General features: G+C 47.8%; 1 protein-coding gene across 5 annotated transcripts; it reads left to right on the top strand.

The window, feature by feature from the left end:
• Window positions 1–3,574: 3,574 nt before the first annotated feature.
• Window positions 3,575–12,537, top strand: LOC142913390 (uncharacterized). Of its 5 annotated transcripts, none has more exons than XM_076060929.1 (6): window positions 3,575–3,767; window positions 6,939–7,080; window positions 7,225–7,302; window positions 7,688–7,780; window positions 8,696–8,846; window positions 11,526–12,537. In XM_076060929.1, exons 2-6 carry the CDS (start codon window positions 6,990–6,992, stop codon window positions 11,752–11,754), a joined length of 642 nt encoding a protein of 213 aa, XP_075917044.1. In that variant the 5' UTR covers window positions 3,575–3,767; window positions 6,939–6,989; the 3' UTR covers window positions 11,755–12,537. The 5 variants fall into 5 exon arrangements, 4 of the variants coding, with proteins under 4 accessions (XP_075917044.1, XP_075917046.1, XP_075917045.1 ...); XM_076060931.1 differs by having other exon boundaries at window positions 7,225–7,314; XR_012934649.1 differs by lacking the exon at window positions 6,939–7,080.
• Window positions 12,538–15,192: the final 2,655 nt, after the last annotated feature.

The raw sequence follows: 15,192 nt of genomic DNA, 5'->3' as shown, positions 1-15,192 counted from the left end.
CGCAATGTAGGGTAAAGTGATGGTTTTGAAAGGCTCCTCAAGAGGGTTCTTCTTCATTGTTTGAGTGATAGCTTTGCGGATTGTATAGTCGGAGTAACCATTAGCCCTAAGAGCTTGGTGTACGTGCTTGAGTTCACTGCTTATGTGTTCCTGGTCGGATATGCATTGGGCTCTATGATACGGAGTCTTGATGAGAGAATTCTTCTGTGATGGATGGTGGTGGGAATCCGGTTTCAGATAAGCATCCGTATGGGTAGCTTTCCTGTGGACAGAGTGGCTCATTGAACCATCAGGTCTCTTTTTAATTAGGACATCCAAAAAAGGTATCTTGCCATCTATTTCGACTTCCATGGTAAATCTGATGGCTGGGTGTATGGAATTGATGTGGTCGAAGAATTGGTCTAGAGCAGGCCGGCCATGTGGCCAGATGACAAAAGTGTCACCCACGTACCTCTTCCATAAGGTTGGGCGCAGAGTGGCAGTCTGGATGGCGTCAGTCTCAAATTTCTCCATGAAAATGTTAGCTATAACTGGAGAAAGGGGGGAGCCCATTGGGGTGCCCTCAGTTTGTTTGTAGAAAGTTCCATTCCAAGTGAAGTATGTATTGGTTAAACAGTGTCTCACCAGGGGGGGTACCTCAGTGTTTAGTCCTTGATAAACCAAGTCTTCAATGATTGCAATGGTGTCAGGTACAGGAACCTTGGTGAATAAGGAAACTACATCAAAACTGACAAGCAGGTCGTCTGGGGACAGGGAAATACCCTTGATTGTCGATACCAGGTGAGTAGAATTTTGTACCGCAGAGGTGGTCTTTCCAGTGAATGGACGCAGGATTTCAGACAAAAAACGAGCTAGTTTGTAGGTGGGGGAGCCGATAGTAGAGACTATGGGACGAAGGGGTGTATCTACTTTATGTATTTTTGGTAAGCCGTATAATCTTGGTGGCCTGGCAGCAGAAGGTTTCAACGAAAACTGTTTAGATTGATCAATTAATGCGGTTGAATCAGAAATTATTCTGATAATTTTTTTATTGTTTTATATATATTTTATTATTTTGTTGTTTCCCTTCAACGTGACTTTACCGAAAAAACTAAGAATATGAATTACTGCAGTCACGAAAGCTTTAAATCAAAATTTAATCGCCTCTATGGGGAGGGTTTTCACATAACTTTAAGATCCTTCAACAAACTCCGGGATAAGAAAGCTCAGCTGATCGAGTCTCTCACCTTCCTGAAGAGATGCCGCGACTCTGGGGTAATACCAATCGCATTTACACTGACCTCTGCTGCTGTAACTTCTTCTAATGCGAAACGAATTCTTTTCAAAAAAGATGAGCGTTTTGAATTATATAAATTAAAAAAGAGGAATGATATTGTAGTCCTCTCAGCTGACAAAGGCAATGCTACTGTCATCATGGATAAAATAGAATACAACAACAAAATTAAAAAATTACTCGACGATGGTAGTTATACAAAAATAAAAAGAGATCCCACCAACAGCCTCGTCACACAAACCAACAAAATAATTTCTGATTCAACCGCATTAATTGATCAATCTAAACAGTTTTCGTTGAAACCTTCTGCTGCCAGGCCACCAAGATTATACGGCTTACCAAAAATACATAAAGTAGATACACCCCTTCGTCCCATAGTCTCTACTATCGGCTCCCCCACCTACAAACTAGCTCGTTTTTTGTCTGAAATCCTGCGTCCTTTCACTGGAAAGACCACCTCTGCGGTACAAAATTCTACTCACCTGGTATCGACAATCAAGGGTATTTCCCTGTCCCCAGACGACCTGCTTGTCAGTTTTGATGTAGTTTCCTTATTCACCAAGGTTCCTGTACCTGACACCATTGCAATCATTGAAGACTTGGTTTATCAAGGACTAAACACTGAGGTACCCCCCCTGGTGAGACACTGTTTAACCAATACATACTTCACTTGGAATGGAACTTTCTACAAACAAACTGAGGGCACCCCAATGGGCTCCCCCCTTTCTCCAGTTATAGCTAACATTTTCATGGAGAAATTTGAGACTGACGCCATCCAGACTGCCACTCTGCGCCCAACCTTATGGAAGAGGTACGTGGGTGACACTTTTGTCATCTGGCCACATGGCCGGCCTGCTCTAGACCAATTCTTCGACCACATCAATTCCATACACCCAGCCATCAGATTTACCATGGAAGTCGAAATAGATGGCAAGATACCTTTTTTGGATGTCCTAATTAAAAAGAGACCTGATGGTTCAATGAGCCACTCTGTCCACAGGAAAGCTACCCATACGGATGCTTATCTGAAACCGGATTCCCACCACCATCCATCACAGAAGAATTCTCTCATCAAGACTCTGTATCATAGAGCCCAATGCATATCCGACCAGGAACACATAAGCAGTGAACTCAAGCACGTACACCAAGCTCTTAGGGCTAATGGTTACTCCGACTATACAATCCGCAAAGCTATCACTCAAACAATGAAGAAGAACCCTCTTGAGGAGCCTTTCAAAACCATCACTTTACCCTACATTACGGGGATCACAAAAAAGATCTCCAAAATCTTGAATAAACACAAGATCCAGGTCCGTTTCAACACATTACATAAAATCCGTGATCTGGTTCCGTCTGTAAAAGATGTGATTCCGGACATACAATACCCTGGTGTCTACAAACTAAGTTGCCTCTGTGGTAGTAGTTACATTGGAGAAACCAAACGCCATGTCTCGGACCGCATTCGTGAACACAAAGCAGACCTTAAACACGGTAGGACCAACACCTCGGCCGTGGCAGATCATTGTTCTAATTCAGTAGGCTCACATGCCATTGACTTTTCCAAGACAGAGGTTCTTTGTGAGCCATCTGGCTTCCATGAGAGATTCGTTCATGAGGCTATCCACATATACAAGCACAGAGACAATTTCAACCGAGAAGATGGATTCTATCTTAGCAATCATTGGAAAGATTTGATAAACCATTTCAGTTCTTGATTGATTGTTCACGCTTACAGTGCCTTTCAGACAGCATACATAAAAACAAATTTCGTCTCCCCCCTCCTCTTTTCAAAAAATAGATGGACTAGTCCTGGCAAACTGCCATCGTTGCGCGTGAAGCAAACGTTATTTATATATATATAAATAAATAAACATGCCGTTTTCAAAATAAATTTATGCAAACCGACACACCTGATGATGACCGTTTGAGTTATGGTCGAAACGTCGTGAGAATTTTTTTATATATATTTTGTTATTTTGTTGTTTCTCTTCAACGTGACTTTACCGAAAAAACTAAGAATATATATGGGCAGTGTTGAGTCTACGGGCAGTGTTGAGTCTACGGGCAGTGTTGAGTCTACGGGCAGTGCTGAGTCTATTATGGTGCAGTGTTGAGTCTATGGTGCAGTGTTGAGTCTATGGGCAGTGTTGAGTCTATGGGCAGTGTTGAGTCTCTGGGCAGTGCTGAGTCTATGGGCAGTGCTGAGTCTATGGGCAGTGCTGAGTCTATGGGCAGTGTTTATCAGTTCTACAGAATCTGAGCCTCGCTCGCACTGCGTGTTCGCCTATCCGCACTACGATTTATAAAAGCGCCTTGCTAAGGCCTCACGTGATAGCAGCCCCGCCGAGTCGCCTGCCCGTGATTCAAGGCACGGAGCGTCGAATCTCCTCCTCCACCACGAACACACGAGGACATTGTTTTGTTTGTAACCTCACCACGAAGGAGGATATAGCTCAAGACCCCCCCCCCCAGACACCTACACAGCGTTGCGCTGGTGAGTGCCGTGTTGAGGCCTATTCCGGGAGTGTCACCGGTCTCGGCTAGATTGCCCAGCCGACCGAGGCGGCACTTTGGCCGGCTACAGATGCCGCTGTCATGCGATGGCCTCCATAGAGACCTGGAAGATGGTCTCTAGGTTATGTTGTGGGTTAGCAAGCTTCCAAAGGATGCGTGAAGGCTGCCGCTCAGCTTTTGTAACGAATCTTTGCTGCGTGTTTTAAAATTGAATTATTTGCAATGCACGCGTGTCAATGTGCTCTAGAGGAGTTGTACAACCCTAGCTGCCACTGCTATTCAGTGGCCTAAATTATGGCTCTAGATTTGTGTTATAATTTATTTATGTAGTTTATTGTTAAAAATTCGGTCACAGTCCCTATGATCACTGTTACATTGGATTTATGGCTTTTATTTTGGTGATTTCGAAAAGTTTTTTTTGGTTTTGGCCATGTTTTTGTTTATTGTAGTACGGAGTTAGACTGATGGCTTTCATCTTAGTTGTCTTGTGGTTGTTGTTGTTATTTGACTTGCATCCCACTGGGATTTTTGCACACAGCGTTGGTGTACGGTGCTATTTCAGGAATATTTTGATATTTTTTCCTGTATTTTCTGTTTGCACAGTCACATAATCACTTTAAGATGTTTTCTTGTTCATGTTTTTTGTTTGTTGCGGTTGCACCCGATTCAAGAGCCGAATGGCTCACAGGGCTATACCAAATAAATGAACTATGCGTCGCTCAAAGAGTTCACTCGAGCGCGTCGTGTTCAAGCTCGCTTTGTCTACCTTAGGAGCTTACAAAGTGCCGCCCAATAATTTACCGTGCGTCTGCCTCTTAGACCCGAGTGAATCGCTTGAACAAGTGCACATTCAGAAGCGTAAACTCTGCGAGTATCTCGTTTTAAATTTTGATTTAAAGCTTTCGTGACTGCGGTAATTCATATTCTTAGCTCTTTCGGTAAAGTCACGTTGAAGGGAAACAATAAAAAAAATATATAAAATATATAGAAACAATAAAAATTCTCACGACGTTTCGACCTGATGACAACCGTCTGTGTTATGGTCGAAACGTCGTGAGAATTTTTATTGTTTTATATATTTTATTATTATTTTCCCTTCAACGTGACTTTACCGAAAGAGCTAAGAATATCTCGTCTTATTCATAGTCCGTGTTTCCAAGGATACAAAAAAATTGCACGTTCTCATTACCAACACATCGACCTGGCTGGCGGTCACAGTTGCCAGGGGCCCCTTTCCCTGTCGGCTTGACATTTTTTCAACTCAATTGTTTTTTTTACACAGCTCTTGGACAGACGTGCGGCAGTGTTGGTTTCTATCCTGGGAGGTGCTCTCACTCCAGGGGCTGTTTCATTGATGGGAAAAAAACCTGAGCTGGGGCTGTAATCAATGTTACTCATTGGTTTTTTAATATAATTTTATTGTATTTCTACAATAAAATGTCTACATACGTGACTTTACCGAAAAAACCAATGAGTAATTTTATGCAGTCACGAAAGCTTTTATACTTTATTATGTAATCAATGTTGTTTTATTGATCTAGTTTAAAAAAAACAGCACGAACATCGGTGCCAAACTAACACGATGTGAGGCGCTAGATTTGAAGCTTTCGTGATGTACAAGGATTCATACTCTTTGGATTTTTTTCGGTAAAGTCGCGGAGGTAAAAAAATAAAGTTAAACCCAAATTAAACTTTAGCAGCCTTATAGTTTACAGCAGTATAATCTGCAAGGCAACCAGTTTGTCAGCTTAACTACTGCCTCCTGCCTCTGGTTCATGTGTGTAACGCTCTTCAACCTGCACACGGCCATCTCTCCGTCCCCAACCCCCTGCAGCATAACAGAAGGCGGCTTAACTTAGCCCCCCCCCCACGGCCCTTCTTGTCTCTCCCCCCCCCCCCCCTTAACCTGTATACAATCTCGGGTGTCTTAGAGTTCCTCTTTGGTTTTATTCGGTAAAGTCACGGTAAAAAATAAAACTAAAATCACGACGGTTCGGCCACAACACAAGCGGCCTTCATCAGATGAAGGGATCAGGCTGTCTCGAGGACAGCGCTGGAGTGAAACACAGCCAAGCTCAGACCGTGGACCTTTAAGCTGTCCGCGGTCTGAGCGTGGCTGTGTTTCACTCCAGCGCTGTCCTCGAGACAACCTGATCCCTTCACCTGATGAAGGCCGTTTGTGTTGTGGCCGAAACGTCGTGATTTTTGTTGTTTTATTGTTTACCTACGTGACTTTACCGAATAGAACCAAAGAGTATGGATCCTAGCAGTCACGAAAGCTGTAAATCTAGAATTGTCTTAAGAGTTCTCTTCACTTGATGCAGCAATTTTGCTGTGACGGTTTCCCCCTCAAGACGGAAGCTTGTGCTACTGCCTCCGAAACGTCGTGATTTAAATTGAGTTGTTTTTTAAAATTTATTTATTTTTTACCTACGTTACTTTAGCGAACAAAAACCAAAGAGTCCGATGTGAGGAGGCGTTTCCCCCAACGTTCGTTTTCTGCGGTGGCAAAAAATGCAGCCTCTGCGAAATGAGAACCTAAACATTTTGCTCAACGCAGGAGGAACGTGTCCATCAATGAGGGAGCCTTAGGCATGCATCCAATTGTCCCTTGTGAAGGAGGAGGTCTTTAACCCGGCATGGTTGTCACCTGGTGCACAGGAGGTCGTGGGGTTTGATACCGACCCTGACACTCCCTGCTCTATCTTTGGAGTTGACGTTTCTCGCTCCCCGCGGCCGTGTGGATTTTTCTCCGCAAGTCCTCCGGTTTTTTCCCCTCCACATTCAGAAACGCCACGCGTTTAGAGTATTTTGCCCTGAATGTCCACTTGATATCAGCCCACCGTTTATGGGCCAATGTCTCTTCTTAAAAAGAGCTATGTAGCACGGTGGTGTGCTTCCCGTGGCAACATTAAACATTGGTTAGTTTTATTAGTATATATATTTTTAAAGTGATTTGTTTTACTCTTCCTGTAACTCTGCACTCACGCCGTGTTTTTGTTTTGTGTTTGTTGTCATGTTTCTGACCCAGTGCCACAGCTGGACATGCGTGACAAAAAGAGCTTCGTAGCGCTTTGGATTCCTCCTCTTGCAGTCTAAATAAATATCATTCCCACTGCTCCTCCTACTCCCTCCCCTTCACCCCTCCTAGCCAAGTGAAGGAAGCCGCCAGGCCGACCATCTGCCACCCCCCCCCCCCCCAATGGAGGCTTTCCACACCACCACTCGTTTAGTGGCCTTGCTGGTCGTTGTGCTGGGCGACCGTCACAACCCCTTCGCCCTGCCCCTTGACCGTGAGTAGCAAACAGCGCCGCTACCCCACTTGAGACGATGCCCCCCCTCAACGCTACTCCCACTAAAGGCCATCGACTAAACTCGACTCTTTTGACTTCACCAGGCAATGCCCACTGAGCTTCGTGGCTCTTTTTTTTTTTCAGAAGCGCCCCGGCTCTTGCAAATGATGGCTTCAACGAAGCACTTCGACGTTCAAGCGGGGCCGAGTACTCGAAACACTTGTGGGTATCTGTGTGACACACACACTACACACACTACTCAGACACAGAGACCCACAGACTACTCACACAGAGACCCACACACTACTCACTCAGAGACCCACACACTACTCACACACAGAGACCCACAGACTACTCACACAGAGACCCACACACTACTCACACAGAGACCCACAGACTACTCACACAGAGACCCACACACTACTCACAGAGAGACACACACACTACTCACACAGAGACCCACACACTACTCACACAGAGACCCACACACTACTCACAGAGAGACACACACACTACTCACACAGAGACCCACACACTACTCACACAGAGACCCACACACTACTCACACAGAGACCCTACTAACACTCTGCTGTATTTTCGCCCACAGCTGCGGTTATCATCTCTGGCCACGTACGGTACCAAAGAAGCTCACATCAGGTGTATGCAGCAAAGCAGCAATCTCCGGACACACGACGGAAAGGTGCACGGTTGCAACATCACACACACACACGTACAGGGCCCAGTTGAGTACGCAGTTTGTTAAGGTGCAGCACTGCAAGTACTTGCTCGTGCCCCTGTTGGTGGAAGGAGGAATAGGAGGAGGAGGGAGGAGGAGGATGAGGAGGGGGAGGAGGAGGGGGAGCAGAAGGAGGTAGAGGAGGATGAGGAGGATGAGGAGGATGAGGAGGAGGATGAGGAGGAGGAGGATGAGGAGGAGGAGGGGGAGGAGGATAAGGAGGAGGTCCTTCACTACACAGAGGGCTGTAGGTAGCTCCCCTCTAGGCAGGGCACGTTGGACCCCACTCCTCCACCACGCCAGCCAAACCTCTTGAAGTGTCCCACACTTCACCCCACCGCGTGCCACCCGCCTAGACGGGAAGCACCGCGGTGAGCTCACTCCCACCGCCGGGCGGACAACAACGGAGTTGTCGCTCACGACCCGCGACCCCGGCGTGACCCCCCCACGTCGACCCCCGGGGGCCGGGCCGGCGTCCCCTCGTTAGGAAAACTAAAACTGCGAAAAACTTTGTTTTTGTGTTTGACCGGCAGGTAAGGGCCCCACTGAGCTACGTGGCGCTTTTTCACCGGCGACCGGGCCGTCGCCGTCGTCAGCGGGCGCGGACATTTTTTTGTTTCGCGGCCCAAACGCTTTGAAATGCGCGACGTCGATTCTGAGCGCGGTGCGGGGGGAGAGACGCCCGGAAGGACCCGGAGGGAGAAATCCACGCGACCGCCACGGTGACGAGAGGCCAACGCGAGAAACAACCACTCCGAGCCGCAGAACCTCGCAGGCGAGAGGGAGAGAGGGTTCTGAAAATCGATTTTTTAATATTTTTTAAAAACCCACTTTGTGCGAATCGCCTTCTACGACCCCCCCCCCCTCCACGACTCGTAGGGGGGGACGCGGCAGCCCCCCGACGACCACCTCACACAGCCAGCGCCCTGCAAATGCTGTTGGAGCCAGACAGGATGTACAGGGCGAGAGAGGGAGAGGCGGTGTACATTGAGTGCTCGGTGTTGGCGTGGCCGCCCGCAACCATCCTGTGGTGAGACCGAACGCTGCGCCAGAGCGTCCGTCCCTCTCCGCCTCTCCTCTCGCTCTCCGCTCGCTGGAGACTCTTTTTGTTTATTTCACCGCCTGATGCCCACCGAGCCGTGCAGCTGTTTTTCAGAAGCTACCCGGCCATGTCGCAAACGACGGCCCTGACGACGAAGAGGCTCCTCATTCGTTCGGCACGCCGTCATCGCGCCTCGACGCTCCCTGTCGCGAGGGCTGTACGTGCCCTGAACTTCTTTCGCACCCTACGTGGCCAACCGTGCTAATCTGTGCCTCCGTGGACCTGGGTGTCCGTGGGTCTCTCTGTATGTGTACGTGACCTGAACTTCTTTCGCACCCTACGTGGCCAACCGTGCTAATCAGAGGCACGGGAGCTGAGTCTGTTTTGTGAATGCCGCCAGCGGGTTTGCATGGCTGGCCACGTGCGGAGCGAAAGAAGTTCAACATAGAACACTCCCATAGACTTCAATGTTAAAGGCTCCCATAGACTTCAATGTTAAAGGCTCCCATAGACTTCAATATTAAAGGCTCCCATAGACTTCAATGTTAAAGGCTCCCATAGACTTCAATGTTAAAGGCTCCCATAGACTTTAATGTTAAAGGCTCCCATAGACTTCAATGTTAAAGACTCCCATAGACTTCAATGTTAAAGGCTCCCATAGTCTTCAATGTTAAAGGCTCCCATAGACTTCAACGTTAAAGGCTCCCATAGTCTTCAATGTTAAAGGCTCCCATAGACTTCAATGTTACAGGCTCCCATAAACTTCAATGTTAAAGGCTCCCACAGACTTCAATGTTAAAGGCTCCGACAGACTTCAATGTTAAAGGCTCCCATAGACTTCAATGATAAAGGCTCCCATAGACTTCAATGTTAAAGGCTCCCATAGTCTTCAATGTTAAAGGCTCCCATATGCTTCAATGTTAAAGGCTCCCATATACTTCAATATTAAAGGCTCCCATAGACTTCAATGTTAAAGGCTCCGACAGACTTCAATGTTAAAGGCTCCCATAGACTTCAATGTTAAAGGCTCCCATAGACTTCAATGTTAAAGGCTCCCATAGTCTTCAATGTTAAAGGCTCCCATATACTTCAATGTTAAAGGCTCCCATATACTTCAATATTAAAGGCTCCCATAGGCTTCAATGTTAAAGGCTCCCATATACTTCAATGTTAAAGGCTCCCATAGACTTCAATGTTAAAGGCTCCCATAGACTTCAATGTTAAAGGCTCCCATAGACTTCAATGTTAAAGGCTCCCATAGACTTCAATGTTACAGGCTCCCATAGACTTCAATGTTAAAGGCTCCCACAGACTTCAATGTTAAAGGCTCCCACAGACTTCAATGTTAAAGGCTCCCATAGACTTCAATGTTAAAGGCTCCCATAGACTCCAATGTTAAAGGCTCCCACAGACTTCAATGTTAAAGGCTCCCATAGACTTCAATGTTAAAGGCTCCCATAGACTTCAATGTTAAAGGCTCCCATAGACTTCAATGTTAAAGGCTCCCATAGACTTCAATGTTAAAGGGTCCCATAGACTTCAATGTTAAAGGCTCCCATAGACTTAAATGTTAAAGGCTCCCATAGACTTCACTGTTAAAGGCTCCCATAGACTTCAATGTTAAAGGCTCCCATAGACTTCAATGTTAAAGGCTCCCATAGACTTCACTGTTAAAGGCTCCCATAGACTTCACTGTTAAAGGCTCCCATAGACTTCACTGTTAAAGGCTCCCATAGACTTCACTGTTAAAGGCTCCCATAGACTTCACTGTTAAAGGCTCCCATAGACTTCACTGTTAAAGGCTCCCATAGACTTCAATGTTAAAGGCTCCCATAGACTCACGGAGGTGCACACATCGAGGGCAGTCAACAAAGTTCCGGTCAAACGGAGATAAAAGAACGCTTTGACAATAAAAATATTCTCAGCATCGCAACTCTGGGCAGGGGTTTGCTGTTTTGGCAAAGAGCGTTGTTGACACGCGGGGGGTGGTGGTGGTGGTGGTCCACCACTCACCGCAGAGGAGTTACAATCGGGCACCCGACATCGATGATGTGACAGTCGGCGTTTTAATTTACCAAATAGTTTTAAACGTAGTGTGATGGATCGTCTCTCTGAATGATTGGGTGAGTGGCAGAGTGAACAAGTGAGGAAGAAGTTTCAGACTCAACTACCAACAACCTCCAACAAATCTTCCATTCCCTAGGAGGTGGTGGTGTTGGTGGTGGTGGAGATGGTGGCGGTGGTGTTGGTGGTGGTGTTGGTGGTGGTGGTGTTAGTGGTGTTGGTGGTGTTGGTGGTGTTTGTGGTGTTGGTGGTGGTGTTGGTGGTGTTGGTGGTGGTGTTGGTGGTGTTGGTGGTGGTGTTGGTGTTAGTGGTGTTGGTGGTGGTGGTGTTAGTGGTGTTGGTGGTGTTGGTGTTGGTGGTGTTGGTGGTATTGGTGGTGGTGTTGGTGGTGTTGGTGATGTTGGTGGTGGTGATGTTGGTGGTGGTGGTGTTGGTGGTGGTGATGTTGGTGGTGGTGGTGTTGGTGGTGATGTTGGTGGTGTTGGTGGTGGTGGAGATGGAGGAGGAGGCGGAGGGTTGTAAGAGGCCCCCCCGGTACTCGTACATCGCTCTCATCATAGCGATGGCGACTGACGTCTCGTTTCTCCGCTTGCCCCTTTGCAGCGGCGACGACATCATCAGCGACGTCATCAGCGGTGACGACGTCATCAGCGACGACGTCAGCGGCGGCGACGACGTCAGCGGGGCGGGCGTCCGCCACCAGCAAGGCGTCTTGCTGCCCCGGTGCCGCTTGGCCCACGGCGCTTCTGCTCACGCTGGTGCCGTCGTGGCGCTGCGGCGGCGACGTCTAGAAGGAAGCTTTTCTTTCTCGCTCTCGCAAAAATCTTCATGATTTGCGATGCCCCGTTGCGTTCCGACATCGTTTCTCGTTTCCACGCATTCACGTTGTCCGAGTTTTATTCGGGGATAAAAGTAACGCGCCGTGTGCCCACGACGTCTCGCGGAGAGCCGTCTTGCGTGACGATTTTAAACACGAGTTGCGAAGTTGTTCCGCCCTGAAGTTGTTCCGTGCTGCGGAACATGCCAAGTTAGCTGTTGCTGCTGTTGTTGACACAAATGTTGCCGTTGTTGATGGTCCAGCTGAGGCAGGGAGAAGGTGCCAGAGTCTCGCGGGGCGAACGCTGTTGTGGATCTGGGGGGGGCGCTGTGGTGCTCTGTGAGTGATGTACAGCAACGGGAGACTAGAGTCTCGTGCGTCCGTCTCGTCTCACACGCTTAGGTGAGGACATCACTGACAAAGAATAATAATATTTTGTTAGCAGGTTAAGAAGGGCCCACAACTGGGGCCTATCGTTGGCTTCCATTTCACCGATTTTCCTGGAGTCGAAATAAAAAAAATCTGATTATGAATATAAGACCACTACCCGGCTTCGCCCGGGACTTGGATTCACCACGTCCGGCCGCCTTTGTCTCCCCAGTGGCGATGTTCACACACCACAGCAGGTACTCGTTTGAGGCTGAGTCGACCTAGGGGAGGCCCAGGACCGGTTAAAATAATCGTCACCGGTGGTGGCCGTGAGTGGGAATCGAACTCGGGTCGCCGGGTTCGTAGCGCGGCGTAGCGCTAACCACTACACTGCAATGCGTTACGCTTTCACACACACACAGACACATACACACACAGACACACACACAGATACACACAGACACACACAGACACACACACAGACACACAGACAGACACAGACACACACACAGACGCACACACAGACACACACACACAGACAACGCTAACCGCTACACTACAATGAGTGACGCTTCCACATGCGAGGGTCACGTGACAGATTTGACGTCACAGCTCACTAGCCGTGCAAAAAATCTATACATTATTGAACTCCCCCCCCCCAAAAAAACAACACAAAAGTGTATTTGTATAATGTTTGCACGGTGTACAGTCTGGAAAGTACCCACATGGCAAATTTCCAGTTTGTTGCATGTCGCTAAGTACGCTAAACATTTTGAACAGACAACACACACAATCACAACTTTTCCGTTTATATATATTTGGAGATGCAGTGAAAAACTTTCCCAAAATTCATCACGCGGTTTCAGTTTTTTGATTTTCAGTTTGATTTATTTTGGTTATAGTCCCGTGAGCCATTCGGCTCTTGAATCGGGTGCAACCACAACAAGCAACAAAACAAAAACACGACCGAGAAAAACATCTTACAGTGACTATGTGTGACTGTGCAAACAACACTGTCATGGCACGCAATGAGAGGGCAAATGTCATAAATATTCCTGTAAGCCCTCGCATCTTCAACATTAATGTTGCCATAGAAACGTTGTGGGGTTTTTTGCTTCATTGTAAAAAAGAAAAATTATTACCTGTTATTTTTATTTTATTTTCTATCTACGTGACTTTACCGAAAGAACCAAGAATATTAATTCCTGCAGTCACCAAAGTTTTAAGTCAAAACATTCACACACGTTGACAAAGCCTCACCTTGTCTTGTTGTGGGCAGGTCGCTTCTGATAACAAGAGCGGTATAGCAGCTCAAGCGGGCTTGGCCTGCTAACAAAAGAAAATTAAAACTGTGTGAATATTTACAATAAAACAAAGTTACAAAGTGGCGAGCCGGGTGAAGACAAATTAAACTTAAGTGAGATAATTAAAGTAAATGTAATCAGGCGAGGGCAGGAGGCAAGGCCCCGCGTGGCTAGGCCCCGCGTTGTAAAGTTCCAACCTGGACATCGATTCCCATGCTCGCTGCTACTCAACTGACATCCCTACGAGAGAGAGAGAGGCTCTACCTTGGTAAACAACCACAACCACCACAACGATGAGAATTTCTCACCTCGGATTTCAGTGCAAGCGCGCACACGGCAGCTTCCTGTTGCCTCGCGACAGCAGGAAGTAGTATGATGTCACTTCCCTCCCACATCGGCTCACTAACTGAATAAATTATGTTAATGAGACCGGCCCATATGTCGAGGGGTAGGGGCTGGGCGCTGAACCCGTCGCAATAAACTCGCAACGGCTTTAACGGATACATTATGTTAATGAGCCACCAGTCACTGGGCGTAGCTTTGCCCAAATAAGGATTGCCACTGGAACGATATCGGCAGTGACACAAGCGGAGGTCACGTCACGCTCAAGAGCGCTGTGGACGGGGGAGGGGTGAATACCTTGGTGACATGATGTCACTAGCGAGGTACACCTCCCCCTGGCGTTTCACGCCGATGAGGTAATGGAGAGTGGTGACGTCACAGAGTTGGAGTTTAAGTTGATTTAGATTCATTTTCCATTGCTCCCTCCCTTGGGTGTGTGAGCTTAGCAACAACGTGGACATTATTGTGTATACACTGTGAGTGTTTGTACACTGTGTGTATGTACACTATGTGTATACACTGTATGTGTCACTGTGTGTCACTGTGTGTCGCTGTGTGTGTCACTGTGTCACTGTGTGTCACTGTGCCTGGCACAAGCGTCGTGGTGACGTCACTGCCACTTAGTGGCGAATGGCGATTGTTGTTGTGTCACTGTGTCACTGTGTGTGTGTGTCACTGTGTGTGTGTGTGTGTCACTGTGTCACTGTGTGTGTCACTGTGTGTGTGTGTCACTGTGTCGCTGTGTGTGTGTGTCACTGTGTCACTGTATGTGTGTGTCACTGTGTGTGTGTGTCACTGTGTCACTGTGTGTGTGTCACTGTGTGTACACTGTGTGTGTGTACACTGCGTGTGCACACAATGTGTGTCACTGTGTCACTGTGTGTGTGTCACTGTGTGTATATACACTGTTTCCGGCAAAACAACCCCCTACCTCCTCGCGGTGCCGGACGGGCAACTCTGTCGTGGACAGTGCTGTGGGGGGAGGTCCAATTTTTGATTGGCTCCTCCCCTCATGGCATCTGTGTCCACCACAGGGGCTAAACGGGGGCTCTGGATGGGTGCGAGGGGCTGGTAACCCCTCCACCTTCAATTAATTACCACTAAACCACGAGTTAAACTGAAATATGTAACTAATAAGCTTGTGCCGGAGGCCCCGGGGGACCAGGCGTCTATGACGTCTCCTGGCCAAACCCCAATTGGCGGAGCCAGGAGATTGAATATTTACCCTCGGGGCTCCTCCAGAAACAACGAAAAGCCACTACGGGTGGCCACGTGGAATGTTTGAATGCTCACTGCGGAGGAGAGGCTGCCACTCCTCTGTCGGGAGCTGGACCAGTACCGCCTGGATCTCTGTGGCATTCAAGAGGTCCGGTGGACCGGCTCTGGCTCCTGCCACCATGAGGGGTGGACAGTCCTCTACTCGGGGCAGCAGACTGCC

Source organism: Petromyzon marinus, unplaced genomic scaffold (assembly GCF_048934315.1).
Source record: "Petromyzon marinus isolate PM22_M1 ecotype Great Lakes invasive population unplaced genomic scaffold, UKy_Petmar_22M1.pri1.0 PM_G_Scaffold_25, whole genome shotgun sequence".
NCBI classification, from domain to species: domain Eukaryota; kingdom Metazoa; phylum Chordata; class Hyperoartia; order Petromyzontiformes; family Petromyzontidae; genus Petromyzon; species Petromyzon marinus.
This window is presented reverse-complemented; position numbering and strand designations above follow the sequence as displayed.